Below are 14,258 nucleotides of genomic sequence, written 5' to 3' on the forward strand. Positions count from 1 at the left end.
GTTCTCCAAAGGATCAGAATTCCTCAAAGTAAGTTGATGTAAATATCCATACAGGTCAGCCTGTGTCTAGTTTGAGTGAAAGGAGGCGCGCGCCCTTCACTGTTGCGTCTCCTGACATTTGATTTTTTGTTTAAATGTTAAAAATGTGATTTAAACTGAGTCTCTAATAGAACACAAACATTTGTCTTCCCCATGGTTTCAGTGCTGTTGACTAATGCGTATTACTCTACACAAAACATGTCAACACAAAGCTGTTATGAGAGGTTTGTCCTAACCACCAAATAGCACCATAATTTTAGAACCTGCCTTACAGGCAACCTGCCTCACATTATTGTGATGTCTTCCTATCATTACAAAACCCCACTGATGATCCACAACTCTGTCATCCCTCGACTCACTGCTGAATGTAAAGGTGCACTATTCAGAACGTCTCTCACTCATCATATCTTGCCCTCAGGCAAACAGATAGAAGATCAGATCATCAAGAGTGAACACTCTAGTCATGGCGTCTTCAATCGAGCAAATATATGCCAGGTTAATAGAACATTACTTTAATGTTTGAGTGTGTGCAGGTCTCACATTTGTTCTCGCAACTAAATGCCACGTAACTTTAAATGACAAGTTTTAATTGTAGCCTGCATGCTTGTTAAATAAGGCTGTTTTGTCTGGTGTCATATGTTACGCAAGTCTTATAGGTTAGAATTAGGGTTTAAGATTTTTAGGACATCATTTAGGGATTTGTCCAGTCATGTGGCAAGCTATTATCTTTAGGGGAGAGGATCTGAATAGATATGTTGTTCATTTACATTATCCTCATGTTCACTGCACAAAATAGGTCATATAAAGATAAATATACATCCTTGAAACACAATTTTAGGAACTTAGTTTGCTCAAAACTGACCAAAATATTTAGACAAGACTCTTGACATAGACAGAGTTTCTAAATGTCTTTCTGTGTTGCTATACAGTGTTTATCTCTGTGTTTTTGGCTCTTGCTTCTCCTGCACCTCTTCTCTTTGATTATGTCAACATTAGGGAAATCCTAGTCTGAAGTTAACACTTCAGTTTTTGTTGAGAGGTCGGAAATGGAAACACTGGTGAAATCCTTGCGCAAGTGTGTCTTGACCTAGAAGTGTGTTTTGAAGCCAGTTTTTGGAAATAAGATAATTTTAGTTGGTAGCCACTTCTCCTTAACCATTTGAGATCCATTATGAAAACATGGAGCAGACTAGGACTTGGACTGATCTGATAATTTGGAAATCATAGATAGATAAATGCATTATGCAAGAAGAGACTAACTTGCAAGTGTGGGTGTATCCCACAGGTCTGTGGATATTCCACAGACCTTCTTCATGATCTCATGCACTAAAACTCCTGCTTGGCAGAGCCCTTGTTCTCTGTCTCAACAAGCAAATGACACAAGCCAAACGTGTCATTTTCAGAAAGCACAGGTAGATAATGTTGCTCTATATGGATTTTAACATAAATTTAGTTTAAATATTTCAATATGCCCATTTCTTAGATTTGAAAACAATTGTGAGGAAGACTGAAATACTAATTCGGTGAGCATCACATTTCTACTGTAACCACTGTCAGTGACTCACTTTGATTTGTACTCTATTAAGGCTTAGAATGGTAGAAAACCATTATTCATACAAAGACGTGCTGTTTTCCTCACCAGCATATAAATTCCATGCATCCTCATGCATTTATAATGTGTGACGGACAGAAACTGCTGCATAAATTAGGGCCATATATGGAAAACATATGATTTAATTCTTTTTTTATTATAGCTCCAAGTCTTGGAGGAACATTTTGTTGGATTTTGCAAGACTGAAGTTGGAAGATGGAGGTCAGACACACATGCTGACAGGGTCAGACACTGTGCTTAAATCAAAGTTAGCTCTAGGATGGTGTCTGGGTTATATTTCCTCTTTTTTTTCTTTTTAAAGATATGTTTCTTTCCATCCCAGACAGTTCATGTAAATGTTTAAGGAATTTTGAAAAATAATTCAAGTCCAATTTAGTTTTAAAGAAATTTATGAGTAGAAGTGCACAGATCTGGATAATCTGGATTTTGTGACCAATTTCCATTTTTTGTAAAACTTTGACCTACAAACATCGTTTCAGGGTTAGCCTAATACAGTTGCACTTTAAGACAACTTAAGAACAGCACTGAAAATATTTACTTGGCCTTACTACTGTGGGTTTAATTATTTAAAATAGCAACAGAGGCAATGTCAACCAACTAACTCACTTTTTACAATGCAGCTACATACTTAGTGATGCACTGAGTCACACAGGAAACTGCTCAGCAGGAAAATGTTCTTATCGAACTGTTTTGTGTGCTACACCGAGCTGATAACGTTGAGTCAGTGCAACCAGTCGCAAGGACATGAAGCATGACTGTCATTCTATGCAGCACTGACAGTTGTGCGGTGGCTGCCCTGGTGGAGAAGAAACGGGGCTAGGCACCCAACTAGTTCTTCAAACTTGTTTGCATCCATTAGGATTGTGCAAAAGGAAGGAATTTGTCATGAGAAACATAAATAATTGGTATGGTCCAATAAACTAGAGATAAAGTCGTTGTTGCTAGAGTTATTGAGAAAAAAAGTCAATGTAGGGGTCTGAAAAGTCACTAAATACTAAATATAGCAACTCTACGTTGTCCCTTATCAGGTTGCAATGCCCAATTTCAATCGATTCTGAAACTATGCCATCGGGCCCAATTTCAGATTACGTAACTGGATCAGGAAATTCCTAGTGCTTTATAAATAAAAGAATTGAATTGAATATTTGAGGATAATTTAAATTTGTTTTCCTAATATTAAATGTACTTTTGAACATTCAGTGTCCTAAACAACATTGCACAGCCTTTCTTTAAGGAAGTTTCTTAAGTTAGCCAGAGTTTGTGTTTCTCAGTGTTCAGAAGTAATTCAATTGTTGTCTTTGTTTTTCTTCCTTAGCCTGAAGTAAAACAATCCAAATCACCATTGAGAATTAAACACATCCAGTAGTTTAAGCAGAACCTGACAGATAAAAGGTTTCATTGTTTAAGTGACTTATTTGTAACAAGTCCAGTTCATTACTTGTGGTTTTAGTTGTCTCAATATTTGCAGAGTGAAGTATTGTACAGCTCTACTTGGACACTTGGACACAACTTGTAACAAAAAAAAGGAACATAAGTGGCTAGCTTTTATTATCTCTGCAAAGAGATGCTCCATCTCGTCTTTTAAATAGTTAAACTGTAGTTCAGAAAACCTGTTGATTTTAGACTATATGAGCTGCCTAGATTGAAAAAAATAAAGTCATGATTTTATATGTTTTGAAGGTCTAGAAGGAGCGCAATAGACAAAAACTGCAACGTTCTGCTTTTAATAAATCACCAGATCCTCTCACAGGTTGACCAAGTTTAATGATAGAATCTGACCAAATTATTCAGAGCTCTGGGTTATTTCTTGTAAACGGAACTTGATGGATTGCGTTATACTTCTGGCTTAAAGCTGATACTTGTCATCAAGTGCAAAAGCTTTTTGCACTTTTCCCAAACACCGTAAAAAGGCAAATTGACACAGAATAATAAACAATCAGCTCAGTTTTTGAAGTCATCAGAAAAAAAAATCTAAAAAAAATAAAGCCTCTTTAATTTATTGTGTTTAGAAAAATTAGAAGCTGACTGTACGTCTCCTCTGTGTGTGTAAGCACAAGTGATTGCACATTTGGAGATGTGTGGCAAGAAGGAGAAATAAACAGCAGGACCATCTGTGAATGGATCAACATATCTGCAGGCAAGTCATGTTTTGAGTCTGCACCAAAGTCAGAACATGCAGACACACGCACAACCAAAAAGAAAAGGGAATTCCAATCCATCAGTGAGATGACATCACAGCCTCCTGGTGATAAAAAGCGAGCCAAACAAGGGAGTCCCCGGTCCCCCTCCCACCAAACGTCCCGCCGGGAGAACAAACAGTTAGAGCATGTGGCTCTCATTAGTTTAGAGAACTTTTAAGGGGTCCAAGCTCGCACGAGCGCGTGCTTGCCTATCAACAAACAGTTGGCTAGCTGTGTTTCCACAGTGACCAGTTTTACTTCCCCGGCTAGGGGAGGAAATGCCAAACTCATTCTAGAGAACTGCTCTGACAGCACTCAGTTTTATTCCAATTCTCTGTCTGGCCACAGCTGAAAACCTGCCTTTCTCTCCTCTCCCTGTCTTGTCTGTATTTTCTCTCTCTCTCTCTCCTTCTCTCTCCCCTCCCTTTTTCTCTCTCGGGATCCACTCCCCTTCGTTCACTATTATTGCCAACTTCACTGACAGAGGTAAGTGAAGCACTCTGTTTGCCACTGGCTTGTTGTATTGCTACACTCTAGGTTTTGGAGTTTCTGTGAGGATAAAGGTCAGGGTTACAATCAGCTGCAGGTTCTGCTGATGTGGTAGAGCAGAGCTGCTTCTCGCTCATATTTGTACTGTGTTATACGCACAGAACACTGTGCTGGGGGTTGTTTGACAGCTGTCGTGTGCTCTTGAATAGTGTCCGTCAGTTTGTAATATGTGTATTTCTGTGTGTGCATGGAAGTCTGCATAATTGAGGTTTTAAAGCATTATCTTACTCATCAGTCTGAGTTACAGTGACTGGATACGAACAACCTGTTCTTTTTAAACACACTAATGACAACAGTGCTCCGCATGAGACCATTAATCGTACAACAAAAGTTTTGAAAACTAAAGGAAGTAAAAGAAAAAAGCTAAAGTTTTTTCCAAAATGCTGCTGTGTATTGCTGGTTAGCTTACTGGTGGACAGCTGCTAGAACATTCATGCAGAAGTTGCAAGAAAAATAAATGTAGCCATTTTGCAGTTGCAAAAATAGCCAGTCATGGGCTGGAAACTAAAGTGCAACAACCAGCTTTTCTGATAAAGTGATAAAATAAGATTGTTACACCTTGGTTCTGTGTACAATGAATGTTAAAATTATCGCCATATTTAGGACATCTTTTGCCAAAATATGCAAACATATGAGACCTCCTCTAAAAATCCTCATAACTCCCAATTTTAATAGTTAAAACACCAAATATACTTTAAGATTCAATGTTATGGACAGCAGAAACTGTCTTAGCACTATTGTAAAAGCTGACATCTACAGCCAATCAGCGATAAGGAATATAATTGGAGCTCCTGGCCTTATTGCTTTGCACATGCCAGCCTATAATGTGTCAAGTAGCACAATGCCAAGGCACCTCAGCTTTGCAAGCTGCATTTTTTTTCAAATATTTTACACATGCTCTATGGAAAGATCTGCCAATAGCTAGATTTCTTGCAGTAAATTTTCAAGTCATGTTTGACAGGAAAATACTGAACATGAATAGGCAGCTGTCCACTATATTTTGCTTACATCTATGTATCAGAATAAATAACTTATAAATTGCATTATTGTAAATGTTGTGTCCAAGTTATTTTAGCAGTCAAAATAACATTATTTTTCTATTTTGAATATATGGGAGGGAATGAGTTCCCTTGTGCTGTAAGGGCTACCTGCTATCACCGGTAGCCTGTCCCAGATAAATGGAAGGTGATGGTGGAGTGAGCAGGTGATGCAAATTCAGTCACTCTATGAAACCATGGCAGATTTAATCCAGAAGAAGCCAGAGAGAGAAGTAGCAAACCAAAACGTATTCATTTTAAAATTTATATCTCATATAAGATGCTGTTTAAGATTAATAACTGCTTAGTGACACTTGTCTAAACATGTCTTAATAGGGCTGCCCTAATAAAAGCATCTGTTTGAGTTCAGCCAACTGTTTCCCTATGCTGTGTAAACAGCTAAGCTATTATTGAGACTAGGTCTTTAAACTCTTTCCAGAGTGGAAATCCTGTTGATCTTTGAGCATTACTCAAATACTTCAGTGGAAAAATATCTCAAATGTTCTGCGTCTGAGATAACTAAACCTCCCCTAGAATAAATGAAGAGAAAGGAGGGAGATCAGACGCACCGAATCAGAAATCCATCTGTAACCCTTGGTTACAAGCAAAACAATTAAACACAATACGCAACCTCCAACAGATTCCCACATGCTGTGACTTAAACATCTGGATGCAAGACCGGCTAACATTTCCCCCCTAAACCCATTTCCACTGTGTTCCCGTCTACCCCTTTTCTACCTTGGCAACCCCTCTGCCGTTTCCTTCCTGTCTCCCCCTTCTGTCTGTCTGTATTTCCGCCCCCGCTCTCAGAGATGAAAGAGAAGAACCCCTGGCACACACCGCTGACCATCATCATCACTGTGATTGGTGTCATAGCGATTGTTGCCCTGGTGACGGTTGCAGTTTTGCAGAACAGGCCAGTCCCCCAAAAGTACAAGGTATGCTAAAAGAAATTATTAAAGTGTGGAGGTCATGTATGGGAGTAACCCTAGCCTAAAACCCGTCTATCAAATTTGATATGCAGTCAGTATGACCTCAAGTTTTCAACCTGTGCTATTGATTTTAGGAATGCACAAGCAGGATTTATCTTATCAGCAGATGCTGATAAGATAAATCCTTGTTTTTTGTCAGAGTTTGAACTTCTAAGCAATCTAATTGTAGTGGACGTCATAAGTTTACTTGATGAGTCTTTTCCTGTTTCACAAACTTTAACATGCTTGGGAGGTAACTCTAGTATATTTGTCTATGTGTTATGCAATCACTACAGCCGGGATTCAAAATGGCATATCTGGAAAGAACTGTTTCAGAATTAATGGCTCACACAGCATAAACAGAAATTCCTCCTTCTGTCCCCGTTCAGTATGGGATTGTGCTCGACGCCGGCTCTTCCCACACAGCTCTTTATATCTACGAGTGGCCAGCGGAGAAGGATAACAACACTGGAAGAGTTGAACAGAAGCATTCCTGCAAAGTAAAAGGTAAAGTCAAGACAGCGAAAGCTGTGCATGCATAGCGTTGAATCATTTAATACTACACTACATAATTTCTAATGAATATAAATAGGGTCCATGTATCAGGATAAAATCTGATATGCGGTAATACTGGTGAATGTTGCGATAACAATATGAATTGTGATAAACAACCAAGGCTTGAAGTCTTTCTGCGGTGCCTCAAGAGCAAATAAAGGGCATAGATAATAAGTGATATTATTATCTGAGGAAAGATCTAAATTAACTGCTTCAATTTCAACAAGGCTTCCCTGGAAAATGTGCATCTGTCTAAAATCTGTTGCTTTAGCAGTGAAACAACTTGGTTGTATTTTCTTAATGGCTTCATTAGCCTCTATAACTTTTTATGCTGGATTAGCAATAAGGGTCAACTACTTATTTAAATTGGTTGGTTCACTAAAAAGAGTCATCTTTTAATCATAGCCAACAAAGTTTCATTAGGATTGAGGTAAGAACCATTCCCGAAGCTCAGGATGCACAAATACAAGTCTTGCTCAATTTTGGTGTTGGCTCACCAAATAAAAGGTAATCATTAAAATTTTTATTTTCATATTGTTATTGGAAAGCATATTTCCAGGCCCATCCAACAAACTGAGTTCCCATAGAAACGCTTTATTAAATGTTGTGACATGTGTGGATGTACTTTTGTGTTCTCCATCATCTCACATGTAAAAGACAGCAAAAGGGAGGAGCATCAGCGTCATCATCCATGCATCATTTAGTATCCTGGGGCACATTGCTGAGAGATTAGTCCAGGTAGATGGAACCATTTTGTACCTGAAAATATCTAAAAACAGGAGCGAGAATCTAACCCTAGGAGTGAGAATATTTAGTCACTTCAGGATTTGATTATAACGCAAAAGGTTAAGATGCTACTGTAAATCATAGACATATCTAGCTCAATAGTCTGCCAGTTAATGCTGGCAGGTAAACATTAGCGTTTTACTTCCTCCTGGAGGCAGAACCATGTAAAAGAGTTCCTCAGGTTTTCTTTTAGTTTAATACAGAGTTAATGTGGTGATTAAGGACTGTGTTCTTATACTTTCCGATTACGGAACATGAAGTTCCATTTTTCGTTCCTCAATATTAGGTCACAAATTAAAATAAAAATAATTAAGCTCTGATGTTTGTTCATCAAGTGAGAATTGTTCTTGTCCAAATCTCAATATATTGTGAAAAGGATTTTATCTCTCATCCCCAATGAGGTATGAAGCAGCAAAATGAGCAGCACTACTGGCAAAAGCAGCTGCATTGCAGTCTTCATTAAACAAAATGGTAGAATGGGAGTTGCCACTTTGAAATGCTTAGCTTGACTCCTAGCCTGATTGTTAAAAGCTGGAAATAATTTGTGATCCAAACAGTAAATTGATCCCTGACCCTCAATTTTGCCCAAAAATATTTGGACTAGATTAGTTACAGTAAAAAGAAAATCTGTACTGAGCATCCAAATTGTTTTTTTTTAAATCACTGAGTATAAAATTATGCTTATAGACAAAGAATGACCCAAAGCTAATAATCTGCATGCCCATTATGAATTTTTACAAATATCTGACTGAAACTGCATATGGAGCAGTTTCAGTCAGTTTTACTAAAATTCTTTAGTGACTGGTAAACAGAAAAATGGGCAACCATTATGGGTTTTATAAGCACTGATAGGAAAAAGGTGGTTGAAATAAAGACCTTCAGTGACAGGAAGTCTCGCAGCAGAAGCACACAGTTTGAGGGTTTAGCTCATAAAATCCAACAAACCAGAACAGCGGTAGCCGAAAATACTTTAAATTTTAACTTGAACAGCTGCGGTCAGGTCAGACTGCCCATATTACATCCTGCTCAGCACTTGAAAGGTTCTGTCATGATGACCATGTAAACTGGACCACTAAGCAGAGAAACAAGACGTCCTCACGGTCTGGCTTTGCATAACATCTTGTGAACAAGGTCAAATTAAGTTAACACTTTAAATCACAAACTGAGCAGAAAAACCTGTGAGCTATTTGTTTCTTTCATGGATCAGAACAGGGGCCAACATACTTCAACCGTGTCTAATTCACAACAGCTTTACGAAGACCACCTGTAGATCAACTCAAGTCTGGCCTGTTCGTTACCATCCTAGCAGATTCTTGTCCAAATATCAAAAACTCTTCAGAGCTTCCTGTTTTTAACAAAGATTTCAGCTTCCTCCTAAAATTTAATTATTCTTACAGGTAAAGGTATCTCAAGCTATGCAGCTGAACCAGAGAAGGCTGGAGTGTCACTGACAGAGTGCATGCGAGAAGCCGAGATGCAGGTTCCCTCAAGGAGACACCAGGAGACCCCGCTCTATCTGGGGGCTACAGCTGGAATGAGACTGCTGAAGTAAGTTCAACATATATCTGTAATGCAACTTAAAACATAATTTAAAAAAAATAAACAGATTTGAGTGCCAGTTTGACAAGCCTCAACACACAACATGGCAACATTGTTATGGTCCAGTCAAGCAGAAATGCAAGCAAAGTAGTATCTCTGTGGTAGTTCTACCAATAACAGAAATCCTGAACCTGAATCTTTATTGCAGCACTGATCTCTAATGAGCTCAAATGTCCTGAACTACTGATGAGCTAAACTCTTATTAGATGTGCTTGCCATTTGTAAATGAAATGACACCTAATGCCAACAGTTTTTTTGTTGAGATCCACAGACTGTACTGAACCCACAGTACTTAATATAAGCCGTTTTTCAAAATAAAATCATTTGTGCATAGAAATAATACAAAATACATTCATTTACAATTACCATGTGGGACATTTGATGAGATTACAAGAGGACAAAAAAAATAAAAAATAACACACAGAGTTGATCCAAAAGTTTATTTCTCAAATATAGGTTTTAATGGAAACTTTAATTTTAGCACTTAGTGAAACTAGTATTGATGGGTTAATGTGTGCAGCCAAGTTGAACTTCCCAGTAACATGCATGTTGCATTGTATGCATTTGTGTACAAAGGGAGACTCAGTGCTTCACATAATCCCATGAGACTCAACTCTTTAGTTGTATTTGCATTGTAAAGAAGAAAATCCAGCTATCCACCTTTTCCACTGACAAATGTTGTAATTTATGTCCGTGCAAACTTTAGTGACAGGGAAATGAATATCTTGCTGTCAAAGCAATTTTAAATGATACAGTTCGTTCATTATTTATTAGTAGCTGCATTGTTTTGAATTATGCATGTGACTCACTGTATGAAGTTGCTGATGGTGTGTGTGTGTGTGCAGTATAGAGAACAGAGAGGCATCAGACAAGGTGTTTGAGGCTGTGGAGAAAGCCCTGCAAGGATTCCCTTTTTCGTATCAGGGGGCGAGAATACTCAGCGGGCAAGAGGAGGGCGCCTTCGGCTGGGTCACCGTCAACTACTTGGATGATCGCCTCAAACAGGTTTGTCAACAGATCTAGATACAGATCAATGCAAGTCTGTCAAATTTCAAAGTTTTTGTATGTGCAAGGGTGTCACCACTTCATTTCTCTCTTGTTTTTGCTTCAGGGTCTAGAAACAACAGGAGCTCTTGACCTTGGTGGGGCCTCAACTCAAATCAGCTTTGTACCTCATGAATATGACATTTCAGAGTCACCAAGCAACTCTGTGGCCTTCCGACTCTATGGAAATGACTACAATCTGTACACTCACAGTTTCCTTTGCTATGGGAAGGACCAAGTGCTAAGAATGGCTCTGGCGCATCAGACTCAGGTAATCCTTTGAGATTTTTAAATGTTCAAGGTTCATTCTGTGATTTTCAGTGACTTTGGGTAAAATTTAGAGCAATTTATCAAGTTACCTAAATACATTTCCTGCGTCTCTTTTTCAATCTCTTTCCTAGTCAGGTCCAGTAACAATGTCTGATCCGTGCTTCCACCCAGGCTATTCAGTGACAAGGAATTACAACGCCCTGTATGACAGCCCATGTGTCTCAGAAAGGAAACCCAAAGAAGCTCCTTTAAACTTCACTCACACAGGAGTAGGAAACTTTTTTCAATGCCAAGAAGTTGTCAAAACTCTGTTTAACTTTACGTCCTGCAAATACAGTAGATGCTCTTTCAACGGGATCTTCCAGCCACCTCTGCAAGGATCATTTGGGGTAAAATAGTTCAGATGTTTGTGTTTTTGTAAAAGTTCATACATCATACGAGTCATTTCTCTAGAGGTCTACAACATTTCTGCATTTTATGATGATAACATTTTTACTGCTTGACTTTTTCAATCAAGACTTAAATCATTTTCAAAAGAAACCAACTATTTTTTACGTCAAACAGACTGGTTACTGTATCTTTAAAATAGGTGAAAAAGGCTCTAGGCTGTTTCCACCAACACAGTTCTAGTGTTGGTACCCAGGCTTAGAAAAATATGGGAATTCAAAGTTTTAATAAATAGAGGGAAACAAATCAGTTTTGTCAGTATTTGACCAGCCAAACACTGATCAGAGCCAATCAGGGCAAAAACTGGTCAATTCCAGTCTCTTTCCCAATCACTATTTTAATTGTTAAGTTATTATTTTTCCTAAACTTGGTAGATAAAAAGGGAAAACAACTAAATAAGAATATTTTATTGGTTGTTGGCTTGCATGATCCAACCACCACCTCCTGACGATCGTAGTTCTTTTCTCTGGCCCAGCAAAGACTTGACATAACACCAATATTTTATGTGAAAGATAGCAATGAAACTGATTTTTTTTTTAATGGTGCTAATAAAATACAACTTCCAATTTAGCTCTGGAACCAATTCCCTGGAAATACCCCTCACCATTGTGAGTCACCTCTATTTTCAGACATATTTTGTAAAACATTAAAGTTTTTAGAAAAAACAGTCAAGTTAACAGAACTGTATTTCAAAAAGTAAACTAAAAACCTGATATTTTTATAAGCCGATTCTCTAAAATTTCTCCTGGCAGCAAACATAATAAGTCGGTATGTTAGCCTTGTGTGTCAAATAGAAGAATAGAACAAAAGGGCAATGCTTCATTCTTCTAAATATAAAGCTCATATCCTTTGTCCCATTTCCTCTCTCATTGTAGGCCTTCTCTGCGTACTACTTTGTGATGAACTTCCTCAACCTGACTGATAGTTCCATCCCATTAGAAACTGTGAAGGCCAATCTAGCAAACTACTGTGAAACCCCGTGGAATCAGGTTGGGCCATTTTTATTTATAAGACGCATGCTGAAAACTGATTTGCTGCATTAATACATTTCCACTTTTTAAATAAACTCCTTCAGTATTTTCTGTACTGTGCATTGATAATATCCCAACATTTAAATTGTTTGAACAGATAAAGCAGCAACACCCAAAGGTTAAAGAGAAATACCTGGCCGAATATTGCTTTTCTGGCACATACATTGTCACACTGTTGACAGAAGGATACAACTTCACCAAGGAGACATTCTCTAAGATAAAATTCATCAAAGAGGTCAGTAGATCACCACCCACACTTTCCTGTTCCGCACATTCAAGGCCAACGCCTCCTTTCAAACTTCTGCTACATCCTGTTTTATCCTCACTGATGGCAAAATCCTTAAATTATAACTTTTAATGGAAAAACTACTCAGTAGGTATTGACTGGTATGAGGTTCTCATTGTATGATAACTTGAGTAAAATACAATTTTTGTACGGTATTTACACACTAAATTAAATAAATACCTAAAATGAAACAGCTTTTATTTAAAACTGAAATATATATATATATATATATATATATATATATATATATATATATATATATATATATATATATATATATATATATATATATACACACACACACACACACACATATGGTAACAGCTGGCACATGACCCATTTTTGCTTTGTATTGCTTTGTCACCTGGCATGTGACACAGCCTTACTCTTCATGACTGTATTGTTCCTCAATCCTACATCAACCAATAACACAAACTCTGTCTTGTAAAGAAGGATCAAAGGATGTCCTTTCCATTGCAGATATTTAGGCAGAAAACTAAACTGTAGATCCTGTAGCAGTTTAGATTATGCAAGGAAAAAGAGAAATTTTAAACTTTGTATTTTGTCGTTAAGGGAAAACTGAAAATTGACAGAAATTCAAGGTTTCATGTTAAACTAGAAATGCAGGGATCAGGCTTTTTCCTGACAAATACAGCGTTCCTGTTTTCTCTGTAGTGTGTCCTGCTAAATTTTAAGTTTGTCTAATTAATACCATTTTTTTCCCCTAAGTACTAAACCTCATCATTGGAAAAGTAAATAGAACAAGTCTGCGAAGCTTCATTTTGAATAAAACATAAAGTTAAGACACATGTTCATCTGATTTGTACTAAGCTCAAAAGAAATTCATAAACATACATGCTGTTGACTCCAAAGCTTATAGACAAAAAACAGAGTGTGCCCAGTTTTGATCCACCTAATGAATAGGAAATATATACTACTATATGTTTTATTATATATGGCTTAACATTAAGTGAAATCCCACAATTATTTCTGTGCACCTCTATTGAAAACTAAATAAATCATTCTAAATGCTTCATCAGTTATCTGAACAAAAACTATGAAACAACCACCTGCTTAGTCACGCAGGAACAAATGAAATAGCAAAACTTCCACAAAACATGGATCAGACTACAGATCTTACAAGAATATGACTGTAAGGTCCATAAATTATAAAACAGCCAGCACAGCAACTTAAAAACCTCAAGCACAGTTTCCATTTCAAGATTTCTCTAGACAATTTTTTGGTCACTTTTCAATATTACATAGGTGTTTATTATCCAAATGTTAAAGAATTGTAGCTTGGAGAAAATAAGTTCCTACCGTATCCAGGTACCACAGAGGTTATCATCTTTACTGGGGAATCTTTTGACATCAAGGCGGGATAGATCTGTGAAAATGATGGACAAGCATGTATATCAGTAAAAATATACACATCTGAATGGAATACTGGCTGTTCTTTGTCTTTCTTTTTAAACATCAGCTGTCAGTTTAGCTCAAGATGGTATGTCTATCTTATATACCGTACCTTATGCAAAAAGCAGTGTTTTTGCTTTTTGCATAAGGTACGGTCTTTAATTAGTAGGAAATCTGACATTTTTCTTTAAAACCTTAAGAACATTTCTCCCAGTTCTGACACATGGAAAATAGAAAAAAATAGGTCTGCTACCATCAGTGAGTCTATTTTGGCTCCAAAGGTTGGATTTGTGATTTTGCCTTCCTGTTGGCAACTCAGCCAGACAATGATGCAGAGTTTTGGGCCAATAAAACTATGTTTGATTTATTTTTTTTTCATCCAATGACTTCCTAAATCAAACAAATAATATGTTAATTGTATGTATAATCAAATTTGAGG

The 14,258-nt window shown here is 37.4% G+C and overlaps 1 protein-coding gene and 1 long non-coding RNA gene across 3 annotated transcripts in view; one reads left to right on the forward strand and one right to left on the reverse strand.

Annotated features, from left to right (window-relative positions):
- The window catches only part of LOC106945015 (uncharacterized), a 67,888-nt gene extending 54,081 nt beyond the window's left edge, over positions 1-13,807 (reverse strand). The window contains exon 1 of the long non-coding RNA XR_001424465.1: positions 13,727-13,807. This is a non-coding gene — a long non-coding RNA (uncharacterized LOC106945015). The remainder of the gene's footprint in view (positions 1-13,726) is intronic.
- Positions 1-14,258, forward strand: part of entpd1 (ectonucleoside triphosphate diphosphohydrolase 1) — a 35,467-nt gene that overhangs the window by 7,721 nt on the left and 13,488 nt on the right. Inside the window, exons 1-9 of one of the 2 annotated variants that reach the window (XM_015028409.1) lie at positions 3,449-4,317; positions 6,228-6,355; positions 6,778-6,895; positions 9,127-9,277; positions 10,174-10,333; positions 10,440-10,643; positions 10,774-11,031; positions 11,965-12,078; positions 12,218-12,355. In XM_015028409.1, coding sequence (XP_014883895.1) covers positions 6,230-6,355; positions 6,778-6,895; positions 9,127-9,277; positions 10,174-10,333; positions 10,440-10,643; positions 10,774-11,031; positions 11,965-12,078; positions 12,218-12,355 — 1,269 coding nt within the window. In that variant the 5' untranslated portion in view covers positions 3,449-4,317; positions 6,228-6,229. Of the gene's footprint in view, positions 1-3,448; positions 4,318-6,227; positions 6,356-6,777; positions 6,896-9,126; positions 9,278-10,173; positions 10,334-10,439; positions 10,644-10,773; positions 11,032-11,964; positions 12,079-12,217; positions 12,356-14,258 lie in introns of those variants that run through there. The other variant, XM_015028408.1, reaches the window with a different exon arrangement.

Source organism: Poecilia latipinna, unplaced genomic scaffold (genome assembly GCF_001443285.1).
Source record: "Poecilia latipinna isolate Pla-1442-1.1 unplaced genomic scaffold, P_latipinna-1.0 Scaffold123, whole genome shotgun sequence".
In the NCBI taxonomy this organism is placed as follows: domain Eukaryota; kingdom Metazoa; phylum Chordata; class Actinopteri; order Cyprinodontiformes; family Poeciliidae; genus Poecilia; species Poecilia latipinna.